Source organism: Xiphophorus hellerii, chromosome 21 (assembly GCF_003331165.1).
Source record: "Xiphophorus hellerii strain 12219 chromosome 21, Xiphophorus_hellerii-4.1, whole genome shotgun sequence".
NCBI classification, from domain to species: Eukaryota; Metazoa; Chordata; class Actinopteri; order Cyprinodontiformes; family Poeciliidae; genus Xiphophorus; species Xiphophorus hellerii.
Window position 1 is genome coordinate 24,481,739 of NC_045692.1, and position 13,186 is coordinate 24,494,924.

Sequence of the window (13,186 nt, forward strand, 5' to 3'; positions counted from 1 at the left end):
ATCGACACAAATGTGGTGGATTTAAACTTGACTCCTACCTTGATGAATTCTACAAAGAAACATGGATCATCATCCTCACAGGGGGTTGATATAAATGTCCACATAGGTAAGCCTATATAGGCGATCTGCTCCAAGGTAAACTACAGAGATCAAGCCATGACAGCGTGTGCGACGCAGCCAACACTCAGAGGCGCCAGCGGTGTGATTGTTCTGCACTGCCTGTTCAATGCATCAACAGTAAAAATTATAAACCCATCTTTCTTTCAGGAATAATTCTGCCCTGCCAGTGAAATGCTCAATGCAAAAGAGACACTTGCATTCTGGCTTATTCAAAAAAGAAAAATTTTTTTTTAAAAACATTTTATTTTCTTTCTAATAAAAACAAAAATACACAAGGCTTAACCTGGCGGGTGGGCACGTAAAGCATAGCGGCCTGCCAGGCCTATAATACACTGGGGAACACCCTCTAATAATTCTAATAATCTATTGTTTACTTCTAAAGGACAAAATCAGTTCCATATCATTTTCAAACTACTACTCTTTGAAAACATCCAATCCAGTATTTGACAGAGAAATGCCATTTTAAATGTGAACACTACTAGATACAATCAGCGGTTTCTCTGACAACTTAGAGCTTTTCCTTTAGATTTTCTTCATTAAGGCTGGAAAATTCCAGTAGAAAACATTTTCTTTTTTTCCTTTCTTCTGAAGCTGCTGTTTGTGGGAGAAGTTCAGATAGAAACTGTAAAATGAGGACATAGTGTCGGGATCTGTCCCTTATCTGTGTTTATTTTGAGTTTCTGTCTCTCTGAGTCTCCGTGTTGTCCTGTCTCCCCTTGATTGTTTCCAGGTGTTTGTTGTCTCTTTGATTACCCTCTGTGTATTTAACCCCACCTGTGTTCTTTGTTCCTTGTCGGGTCCTCGTCGTGTTTGTCTAGTCTGCCAGTGTCACCAGTTGTGAGCATTTGCCCTGCGCTTCTTTTGTGCTACCTGGTCTTTTGGACTTTGTATGTTTTTGGATTTTTGGACTACTTTCGTTATTAAACCATCTTATTCATCTTACCCTGGGTCTGCTGCCTCTGCCTCACCACCTAAATCATGACACATAGTGACATGATGCAGAAGAGTTCATGTTGCTCAAAGCATTTAATGGATCTGTTTCTGTCAGTGTTTACGCATCTGATCTGATTTGTGAGTTAAATACTTGCATAGAACATTCTGGTCACAAAACAGGCAGAAATGTGATGTTTGATAATAGAACAATATTCTGTTTGTGATGATAGTGTCGTGATTTGAGTTCTTTGTGTATTTATTTTGAGTTTCTCTGTCTCTGAGTCTCCATGTTGTCCTGTCTTCCCCTTAATTGTTCCCAGGTGTGTCTCGTTCCCTGATTACCTCCTGTGTATTTAATGTCACCTGTGTCTCTGCGTTTCTGTCAGGTCCTCGTCTAGTCTCGGTCTCATTCCTGTCTAGCGTGTCGTTCTGTCCACCCGTTTACCAGTTGCTACCGGCATTGAGCCCTGGCCTCTGCTCAGCTGTGCTGCCTGAGTTTTTGTGGACTGTTTTGGACTATTTTCATCATTAAACATCATCTTTTCATTTTCAACCTGGTTCTGCTGCGTTTCCCTCACCGCTACCACACCACTGCTTTGGGTCGACAGACTGGGATGTGCTCTGTGGGCCTCATGGGGAGGACATCGACAACATGTCTGACTGCATCACGGACTACATCAGATTCTGTGAGGACACTGTCATGCCAGCCCGGACCATGCGCTGCTTCTCCAACAACAAACCCTGGATTACCAGCGACCTGAAGGCACTTCTAAACAAAAAGAAGATGGCTTTCAGGTCTGGAGATAAGGAGGAGCAGAGGAGAGTCCAGCGTGAACTCAGAGAGACACTGAGGACATGCAAGGACAACTACAGGAGGAAGCTTGAGTCCAAACTTGAGCAGAACAGTGTGAAAGATGTGTGGAAAGGATTGAAGCAAATCGCTGGGTTGAAGGGGAAGGACACACAGACATCTGGGAGCCTGGTTAGAGCAAACCAGTTTAACCAGTTTTTCAACAGGTTTAGCTCACTTCCGCTACTCCCCTACCACCACCAGCCCCCCACACATCCACACTGCCCCAAGTTGTTCAAACCACTTACCAGCATTCTCCTGCACACCACCTCTCCTTCAGCCCCCCCGCTCTTCCCCCATCTCCACTGCAGACAACAACACCTACCCCCAGCTAACGGTGACTACAGGCCAGGTTAAGAGACAGTTGGAGCAATTACACCAGGGGAAGGCTGCAGGACCTGATGGCATTACACCACGGATCCTGAAGACCTGCTCCGGCCAGCTGTCCCCTGTACTGGCACTCATGTACAACCTGAGCTTGAGGCTGGAGAGAGTCCCGCTGCGGTGGAAGACATCACATGTGGTTCCTGTTCCCAAGAAGCCAAGGCCATCCGACCCAGAGGACTACAGACCAGTTGCTCTCACATCTCATGTGATGAAGGTCATGGAGAGACTGGTCCTGGCCCTGCTGAGGCCTCGGGTGAGGACGTTTCTAGACCCCCTGCAATTTGCCTACCAGCCCCACTTAGGAGTGGACGATGCCGTCATCTTCCTGCTGCAACGAGCACTGTCGCACCTGGATGGTGGAGGAGACACTGTGAGAATCACATTCTTTGATTTCTCCAGTGCCTTCAACACCATCCAGCCTCTGCTGCTGGGTGAGAAGCTGCGGAGGATGGGTGTCAACGACTCAGTGATCTCCTGGGTTACTGACTACTTGACAGGCAGGCCACAGTTTGTCCGTCTGGGCAGTGTCCTGTCTGATGTGGTGGTCAGTGACGTAGGAGCTCCACAGGGAACTGTGCTTTCTCCCTTTCTCTTCACCCTGTACACCACTGATTTCCAATACAACTCTGAGTCATGTCACCTACAGAAGTTTTCTGATGACTCAGCGGTTGTCGGGTGTATAGGGGATGGAGGGGAGGGGGAGTACAGGACACTGGTGGACAGCTTTGTGGAGTGGTCTGAGTAGAATCACCTGAGGCTCAACATTAGTAAGACCAGAGAGATGGTGATTGACTTCAGAAGGAAGAAGATACCTTCACGGCCACTAAAGATCAAAGGGGAAGTGGTGGAGGAGGTGGATTACAAATACCTGGGAGTTGTAATCGGCAACAGACTGGACTGGGCATCTAACACTGACGCTGTGTGCAAGAAGGGGATGAGCAGACTCTATTTTTTAAGGAAGCTGAGATCCTTCAAAGTGTGCAGCAAGATGTTGGAGACCTTTTATCACAGTGTTGTTGCCGGTGCCATCTTCTTTGCTGCTGTGTGTTGGGGAAGCAGCATCAGAGCCAGCGACTCTAATAGACTGGACAAAATCATCAGGAAAGCTGGCTCTGTACTGGGACTAAGGCTGGAGTCCCTGGAAACTGTGGTGGAGAGGAGGACACTGAAGAAGGTTCTGTCTATTATGGACAATAAACAGCACCCTCTCCACCATATAGTGGACAGACAGCGGAGCACCTTCTCACATAGGCTGCTCCAGCTCCGCTGTCGTAGGGACAGATACAGGAAATCCTTCCTGCCACATGCCATCTCACTGTACAATAAAAGCTAAATCATTGTTCTGCACTAATCAGTCCAATTTTGCACAACTGCACTGTGGCACACTTGCTGTACATATATTTACATATACATATCTGCATTTTTTTAAATCTTTGCGAGGACTGCTCTTAAGTTGCTTTTCATATTAACAGCATTTCATATTTTTTACAATTTATAGCATTTTATTTTTATTTTTTATTTTATCTACAACTACTACTCAGTGGTAGTTGTTATTGTGTCTTGTCTCTATGCTGTAACTGCAAAGTAATTTCCCTGCTGGGATGAATAAAGTACTTCTATTCTATTCTATTCTATTCTATTCTATTCTATGACCGATAGATCAAATTCTTTCAGATGGGATTTTTTTTTACTTCAGTTGTTTTTTCTTCTTTGTTTCAGCAGATGCTCTGCAGCAAATTCTAAAGGAACATAAGATCAGTCTGAGGAGGAGATGTGAAAGTGTGACTGAAGAAAGTGATGTAACAGGAAGTAGAACCCTCCTCAACAGGATCTACACTGATCTCTACATCACAGAGGGACAAAGTGAAGAGGTTAATACCCAACATGAAGTGAAGCAGCTGGAGAGAGCTTCCAATATCCAGAAGCTCCATGACTCTCCAATCAGGTGCCATGACATCTTTAAAGCCTTCCCTGACCAACATGGAGCCATCAGAGTGGTTCTGACCAGCGGCATTGCTGGTGTTGGAAAAACCTTCTCAGTTCAAAAGTTCACTCTGGACTGGGCAGAGGGCTTGGAGAACCAAGATGTCAGTGTGGTGGTTTTGCTTTCGTTCAGGGAGCTGAACTTGATCAAAGTTGAGCAGCACAGTCTTCTCACGCTGCTCCATGTTTTCCATCCAACACTCCAGAAGCTCCCAGCAGAGCAACTGGCTGTCTGCAAACTCCTCTTCATCTTTGATGGCTTGGATGAAAGCAGACTTTCACTGGACTTCAACAACAGTCCGCTGGTTTCTGACGTCACACAGAAGTCATCTGTCAACGTTCTGCTGTCAAACCTCATCAAGGGGAACCTGCTTCCGTCGGCTCTTATCTGGATAACTTCCAGGCCTGCAGCAGCCAATCATATCCCTCCTTCATGTATTTCCAGGGTAACAGAAGTACGAGGCTTCACTGACGCCCAGAAGGAGGAGTACTTCAGGAAGAGGTTCAGTGATGAAGAGCTGTCCAGCAGAATCATCTCCCACATTCAGACCTCCAGGAGCCTCCACATCATGTGTGGAATCCCAGTCTTTTGCTGGATCACTGCTACAGTTCTGGAGAACATGTTGACCTCAGAGCAGAGAGGAGAGCTGCCCAAGACCATGACTGACATGTACTCACATTTCCTGCTGGTCCAGACAAAGAGGAAGAAGAACAAGTACCATGGAGGACATGAGACAAGTCCACAGGAGCTGATAGAAGCTGACAGAGAAGTTCTTCTGAAGCTGGGGAGGCTGGCGTTTGAACATCTGGAGAAAGGAAACATCATGTTCTACCAAGAAGACCTGGAGCAGTGTGGTCTGGATGTCACAGAGGCCTCAATGTACTCAGGAGTTTGTACAGAGATCTTCAAAAGAGAGAATCTGATCTTCCAGAAACCAGTCTACTGCTTTGTTCATCTGAGCATTCAGGAGTTTCTGGCTTCAGTCTACATGTTCCACTGTTTCACCACCAGGAACTCAGAGGTAATGAAGAAGTTCCTGGGAGAAACATACAGTGAAATTTCTCTGGAGGGCATCATGAAAAAAGTCCTAGAGAAATCCTTCTCCAGTGAAAATGGCCACCTGGACCTGTTTGTTCGTTTCCTTCATGGTCTCACTCTGGAGTCTAACCAGAGTATTTTAGGAGGCCTTCTGGGTCAGACAAAGAACAGTCCAGGAACCATCCAGAGAATTATCAACAATCTGAAGAAGATGAACACGGATAGAATCTCTCCTGACAGAATGATCAACATCTTCCACTGCCTGGTGGAGATGAATGACCTCTCAGTTTTTAAGGAGATTCAACAGTTCCTGAAATCAGCAAATCAACTGTCAGAGATTCAGTGTTCAGCTCTGGCCTTCATGCTGCAGATGTCAGAGGTTCTGGATGAGTTGGACCTGGAGAAGTACAATACATCAAAATCGGGACGACAGAGACTGGTTCCAGCTGTGAGGAACTGCAGAACGGCTCGGTGAGTCCAGATCACTGATGGCATATTTACTTTGAAAAAGTAACTTTAATTGGATTTATGATTACTCCTTGAAAAAGTAACTTAGTTAGATTAATGATTACCTGATTTTGAAAGTAACTAAGTTACATTAAAAGTAACTTTTTTTAGTTATTTTCAGCAGCTGCTAACAACAATGCTCTGCCACCTGTGAAAATTACATTGATCTTGATCTTGATATTTGCCAATGTTTAATTGCAAGTTATTTTATAACGGTAACATCAATAATGTATATAATGTATTTCCACTTAAAAGGTTGAAATGAAGGGGAGATTGTTTAATGGTTACAACAGCACAAAAATCTGTAATATTCTTTGTGTGTTTGCACTATTGTCTGGAAACTCTAAATATAATTTTAGACCCCTCACCAGTCCCTGCTCCAGCCTCCAGGTTCTGTGTTATGACCCTGCATTGGCTGTACATCGCTTCTCCCCCTGCTCCACAGCTCAGATCGCCTTCTGCACAGATTTGTGACACTTGTCTTAATATTAATGATTATAATGGTGATTAGTAGGACAACATTACGGACTCGTTCATTAATGGCTGTTTACACATTTATTACACTGTTCATAGTCTCGATGTTTTCAGTTTTCTGGAGCGCAACACAAAGCTCTACGTCATACGACAAATTCTGAGGCTTATTATGTGTCTCTGCTTATTTCCAAACCAAAATGAATGACTTCATGTACAAAAACAAGCCCAAAGTTGCTTATAATAATCAGACTTGACAACAGAAACTCAATAGTTCCTGTTTTTCCTCCATTGTTTACATTTCTGTCGCTTCTGCTTACTGTTGCATAGAAATGGTGGTTGTTCCCCAAGACGCATAGAGGAAATAAAATTAAATTAGGAAAGAAAATAGTAACGCACAGTGATTTGGATAAGTAACTTTAATCTGACTACTGAATTTGAAAAAGCAACTCATAATTGAAAAAACTTGGGTGTGGCGTAGGGGTTAGCGCAACCCATATTTGGAGGCCTCAAGTCCTCGACGCGGCGGTTCGACTCCCGGACCCGGCGACGTTTACCGCATGTCTTCCCTCCTCTCCTTCCCCCTTTCCTGTCAGCCTACTTTGTAAAAAGGGACTCTAGAACCCACAAAAAAGAGCCCCTGGAGGGGTAAAAAATAATAATAATTGAAAAAACTGGTCTGGCATCAGTAACACTTTACGTCTGACTCTGTTACAATGAATGCTTTTCTGACAACACTGGTCCAGATGTCTTCATTGTGTGAATGCAGTATTCGTTGTTTGTATTGTTGCACTGGTTCTTCTTCATTGCTCAAATTGCTTCTGGTCGTTTTTTGGCCTTTAGTTCCTTCATTCTTTGGACTATTTCAATCATCTAAACATTCAGCTACTCCAGGACAGCATTACTGCATCTTTTAATATTTAGAAGTTTTTAAAAATATTACACTTTTTATCAGTCTTCATGTATAGAATTGTATAAAACTGTTTTTTTCTGAAAGATCCAGTCAATCATACACATTTTTAACTTCACTCATTGGGTTGCTACCCCGTAATTCACATCTTTGGATCTTTTGCTCTTTTTTTTATAAAATCACTGTTTAGGTTTGATGAAAACTTGGACCATTAAAATAACCTCCTGCATCAAAGTTGCTGCCCTTTAATCTAGTTGGAAACTTTGTGAGCCAACTTTTCTTCTGCCCACTAGTTTCCTCTGAGTTTATAAATGAGACCAACATGAATGGACTTTTCTGTAACCTCTGTGCTGCTGCCAGTCTTGGTCAAGATTCTCTTGCAAAAGAGATTTTCAATCTCAGTGGGATTTTCCTGGTGAAATAAAGGTTAAATAAATAAATTAGTGATTGTTGTCTGCTTTCAGAAAAAGTCATTTCTGGAAGAGTCCTGGTTTCTGTCAGATCCCCCCAAATCTCTGAGAACTTTGCTTCCAGAGCTGGAACCATTTTCCTCATCAATACTTGATCTGCAGCCTTTGTTGAAGCTCTTAATGTCCTCCATAAAGACCTGGAGAGACATGAGCTTCAACACTCTAGACCAGGGGTGCCCAAACTTTTTGAGACCAGGATCTACTTTTTCTCTCACCAGCCAGCTGAGATGTACCACTCACCCACAAAAATTGTAAATGAGGGGCGTGCTGTGGTTGCGCAGGGGGTTAGCACGCCCCACGTTTGGAGGCCTTTGTCCTCGACGCGGACGTCGTGGGTTCGACTCCCGGTCCCGACTACCTTTGCCGCATGTCTTCCTCACCCTCCTTCCTGTCTGCCTACTGTCAAAAAAAATACGAGCCACTAGCGCCGCAAAAACTCTTCGGAGAAAAAAATGGAAAAAAAAATTGTAAATGAAACTCTATTGACTTATTTTATATGCAAATATACATCAGTTATAGCTGACATATTGAAGTGGTAGAAAACCTGATGCAGTTTCGTCCTGAGTGACTTTCTGACACTGGGAGGAGGTTACTGGTTTCTCATAGTCAGGAACTGGTTGCAAACCTGAGGCCAACAGGTATCAATCAGTTATGGCAGATCTAAACTTTGGTTTGATGACCTCAATATGAGAAGTTGCAGACTGATAGGAGGAAACAAAGAGTTGGGTTAAAGCACATCTTTTGTAGTTGGGATATTTTTCCTCCAACAGGTTTTAGAGGAATCACCTCAAACCAGATGTTGGAGTGGATTTTATTTCAATGTCATTTGTGAATGTCAGCTTCTCATTTTCAACAGCAGAGCTCTTAAGGTTGAAAAAGGCTATCATTTTGGAGAAAGTCTCAGCGATATCAATATTTTCTCTAAATAAGACAAAAATAAGTATCATGTTTGAAAGAGGAAAAACCTCTCAGACTCTGAGCAAGATGCCAGAAAGTACCAAACAAATTTCTTTATATTAGACAATTAATTTAATTTCACATAATTGTTGCGGCAGGAGTCATTTGTTTTTTAAATACTTAACAAAATATATTTGTCTTATTTGGTGTTTGTTGTGAATGACGTATACTCACAAACAAACTGTCATGTATTGTGGTGTGAACCCACGGGGAAGGTCTGACGGATGTCAGTGGCACAGGAGGCGGACCTTACAGGGAAGGTCCGGCAGGCGTTGATGGCGCTGAAAGCGGACCTTATGGGGAAGGTCTGGCAGGCAACTTTGATGTGGGTTGATTAGCTGATTTAAACTCCTGCTCTGCTAGTCAGTCGGTCTTTGAGTCGCCTTTTTTTGTTAGTGAAACCAAAACACACTGAATTGTGCAACACCTTGTTGAAACAATAATTACAGAGATTATTAGTTTGCTGAGTCATTAATTTGAACATGTTTTGTTGGGTTTTTTTTAATACTTTAATAAATTTCAAACGTTTTAAATCTTAGTGAATATTTTGATTAGTGCGTCAGAAGAGGACTTGCTGGTTTCAGCCTCCTGCTGATGTTCAGTTTGTCATCTACTGCCGAGATCAACTCAAAACCTTCCAACAATCGATCACAATCAACATATTGAGCTCCCCTGCTTTAGACATTCCAGCCTCTTCTAGTTACTGGGAGAACTTTCACTGGTTCACCATTAAAGATGCTGCTTCATGTGGGGAGCCACAGTGGATCATCTGATGGGGAGAGAGGAGGACAGCTCTGCTGGAAGCATCAGGCTGCTTTTAGCAGAGCTGTTGGATTCATTCATGACCATCTGGTTCTTTCCATCATGATCTATATTTCATATCTATAGTAAGGTGGTGGGGGGCAGTCTGTGAAGGAAACTGAACTTTCCTTCACAGACTGATAGAAGATCTTCAACATCTGGCTGCAGCTGCAGCTCCTGGTTTCCTCAGGAAGGAGAGCTTGGTGACTGTTTAGTGTCAGGAGTTCATCTGGATGTTGGATCCAGATGAAGATGCTTTGATTACATTTACATCCAGCAGACAGTTAGATCCTAATATGGACACCTGAAGATATTTACTGAGTTCTGCTGTTTTACTGCAGATGGTTTTAATATTTAATAAAATCATTGATTGGTCAGATGAATTGTCCTCCTTTCCAGAGTTTCTCCTGCCTCTCAGTCATTGGCTGCTGGAGACAGAGAGGAACCAGGATCCTAGAAGCTGAAGTTTCTCTAGAAAATGAATGAATAGAAATGATTTTCTGATCATCACCATCCGCTCCACCATGTTGGGTCTGTTAGGATATCAGCTCCACTGATTTCATCCGTTCCTTCATCTTCCAATGAGAATCATGTTTTAAAGTCATGTGATGAAGATCTTCTGATCCAGATTGTTGCTGCAGCAGTCAGAGCTCAGCATGAAGAAACAGGGAGGTTTGCTAACAGGCAGCCAAGATGGCCGCAGCTAAAACCTTCAGTTGTTCTGAGAACATGAAGCCTGAACTATTTGGACCGGTTGAATGTCAGCTTCTCATTTTCAACAGTGGAGCTATATAGGTTGAAAATGGTTATCATTTTGGAGAAAGTCTCATCAATATCAATATTTCCACTAAATAAGAGAGAAAAATAAATAGCATGTTTGATAGAGGAAAAGTCTCTGGGACTCTGAGCTCAAAGCAAGATACCAGAGAGCACCAAACTAATTTTAAAAAATAATAGACAATTAATTTAATTCCAGATAATTGTCGCCGTAGGAGCCATTTGTTTGTTGAATACTTATATTTGTCCAATTTGGTGTTTGTTGTGAATGACGTCAGTTGTTCTGAGAAGATGAAGCCTGAATTATTTGGCCCTGTTGCTCAGCTTCTCTATTAAATGGAGATTTGAACAGAACCAGAACCATGATGTTAATTATGAAATGATCAAACTCAGTAAATTGATGTGAAGACCAGATGTTCATCTGATGATATCAGTGTTATTATGTGTGTTTCTATAGATTATCTGGTTTAATTAGAACTGACATTATTTCTTCTCTAATCACAGACTTGGTGGCTGTCAACTCAGACAGGCTGAATGTGAAGTTGTGGCTTCAGCTCTGAAGTCCAACCAACATCTGACTGAACTGGAAATAAGTGAGATCTACATATTTGGAACCAGTACAGACTCTGAACTGAATCATCTGTTTGAGATCCTGGAGAGTTCAGTCAGTAAAGTAAAGAGTTTGAGGTTTGTTTTCTCTGTTTATCCTATGAAATCTTTCATTGATACTTTAATACTTATTTATCTTCACATTTATAATGTTTTCTTTAAAAATAATCTGCTCTCAAAATGTCAGAATATAATTTCTAAAATCTTTTGCTTTATAAATGAATTATTTTCCCTTTTCAGACTAAAAATATTGATCTGTATTTTTCACTGTAAATGTTTTGGACTGATGAACAAAAATAAGTCAAATGAGCTGAACTGAGAGACGAGGGGCCTCATCTGATGAAGCTCAGAGACGCATCATCACGTCACTGATCAGAAACTTTAGAGCTGATTCAGAGTTCCTCCATTGTGTTTCTGATTATCAGAATGGATTAGAATTGATCAGTTATGATCAGATGTGATCAGTGGTAAAGAAGGCCTGTGTCCTCACTGCAGCAAACATCTGGTCCTCGTCTCCAACTGTCCTCTGTCTCTCCTGTCCATCCTGTGCTGGGATGTCACCAGGTAGATGGACCACAATGTCTGCTTGTTGGTGATTGGCTGAGCTGTTGTCATGGTAGACAGAAGGCAGCATAGCAGCCTTCTGCTGCAATCGCCTTCTAGACCAAGACTCTTCAAATCCAGGCCTCCAGGTTTGGTGTCCTGAAACCTTTAGGTGTTTCTGCTTCAACACCTGAATGAAATGATGAATTGTCCCTCAGGACGCAGTCAGGTTCTCCAGAGTCCTGCTGATGACCTCATGATGGGACTCAGGTCTTGAAGGTTGCAGGACACCGGCCATCGAGGCCTGGAGTTGAAGATCCCTGGTCTAGAAAAAACCAGAATAAGTTCTCCAAGTATTTACTGTCCCCATAGTTCAGTAAATACTTTTACTTTAGAAAAAAGTACTGAGAACATGATCACCAGCAGAGCAGCACCACCTGGTGGTTCAACAGAGTCATAGGTTTCTTCCAGATACCTGAGATAAACCAACCTTCACTTTGTTTCTGATATTAAACAATTTTAAATTTTGAAGTCCATTTTAATTCCCGACCAGAACCACTGAAGGCCTGACTGAAATATTCTAACAACACGTCATAATAACATGTTCTGGTTCTGCTGGTTTGGACTCTAGAAACCAGTTTTACTGGATCAAATATTAAACATCAGTTCATCATGTTTCTGGGACTTTTACATTCAGTGAAATTAATTTTCTACATTTTTATTATTAATTTGTTCATATTTCAGTTTTAACCTGCATCCTGTTGGCTTCAGCTCACATCTTTTATTCTTTATTCAGATTGGAATACTGCAGTTTGTCAGAGATCAGCTGTTCTTCTCTGGTATCAGCTCTGAACTCCAACCCCTCCCATTTGACTGAACTGGACATGAGAGGAAACATCCTGAAAGATTCTGGAGTGAAGGAGCTCTGTGGTTTTCTACAATATCCAGAATGCAGAACACAACGATTAATGTAAGAAACCATGTTTTATTCTGGATCTGATGTTTCTGATGTGAAAGTTTTCTTGCCACTAAACTGTAGACAGATGGCTGATATTCTACTGATCCACTCTGAGGATCGTCATGGTAAAGTCTGCTTTCTTCTTCTATGGTTTGGTCCAGTTAAATTTTCTTTGTTTTATAAAAGCACCAGCAGTTCCTCCTCCCTCCATCACATTCAACCAATCACATCATTCATTTCACAGACACCAACCACACCTGCAGAGAGAAGGTCAAAGGTCAGATTGGAGACTAAAGGCTGATAAAACCCTGATATTAGGATTATTAAATGTCTTAATATTTACAATCAGATATCAAATCTAATAAAATGTCATTATGTCCAAGACAAACTGAGGCTTAATTCACTAAATACTACGTTGGTGCCTGAGCCTAAGTGAATGGTAAAGAGGTTTGCCTTCCTGTGGACTGAAATGGGCAGAGGAGACGGCAGTTGACACAGCTCCACCTCTAACATCTGGAAGAAGATGAGGATTTTTAGTGCTACAAGAGTATGCTCTGGGATCTGATATTCTAAATCCATATTCTATTTATTGAATTTTGTTCACAAAATATATAGATATATGTTCACTTGTGTGGTAGCTCATAGTTAAATTTAAGAATGCTGCAATTTACTTACTTTATTTAAATGTTCTAATAAGTAGTGTTAATAAAATAAAACTACGTATATTTTTTCCACCTTATCTGTAAATAGGTGCATAGTTTGAAAGCAACACAGTACACACACATAAACCTTTTATGCTTTTTATATAAATCTGTCTTTATCTGTAGGTTTGTTAAATGGCAAGGGGCTAAAAAATGCCACAAAACCAAAA

At 42.0% G+C, this 13,186-nt stretch overlaps 2 protein-coding genes and 1 long non-coding RNA gene across 16 annotated transcripts in view; 2 read left to right on the plus strand and 1 right to left on the minus strand.

Moving 5' to 3' along the window:
• LOC116712080 (NACHT, LRR and PYD domains-containing protein 3-like) overlaps positions 1-13,186 on the plus strand; it is a 612,764-nt gene that overhangs the window by 107,709 nt on the left and 491,869 nt on the right. The window lies entirely within an intron of this gene.
• On the plus strand, positions 157-5,787 carry LOC116711772 (NLR family CARD domain-containing protein 3-like). The gene is made up of 3 exons (XM_032551273.1): positions 157-164; positions 1,880-1,883; positions 4,600-5,787. The coding sequence occupies exons 1-3, from the start codon at positions 157-159 to the stop codon at positions 5,785-5,787; spliced, it is 1,200 nt and encodes a 399-aa protein (XP_032407164.1).
• On the minus strand, positions 9,484-10,788 carry LOC116712204 (uncharacterized). Its single transcript, XR_004337473.1, has 2 exons — positions 10,556-10,788; positions 9,484-10,164 (listed from the first exon to the last, which is right to left on the minus strand). It is a non-coding gene; the product is annotated as an uncharacterized LOC116712204 (long non-coding RNA).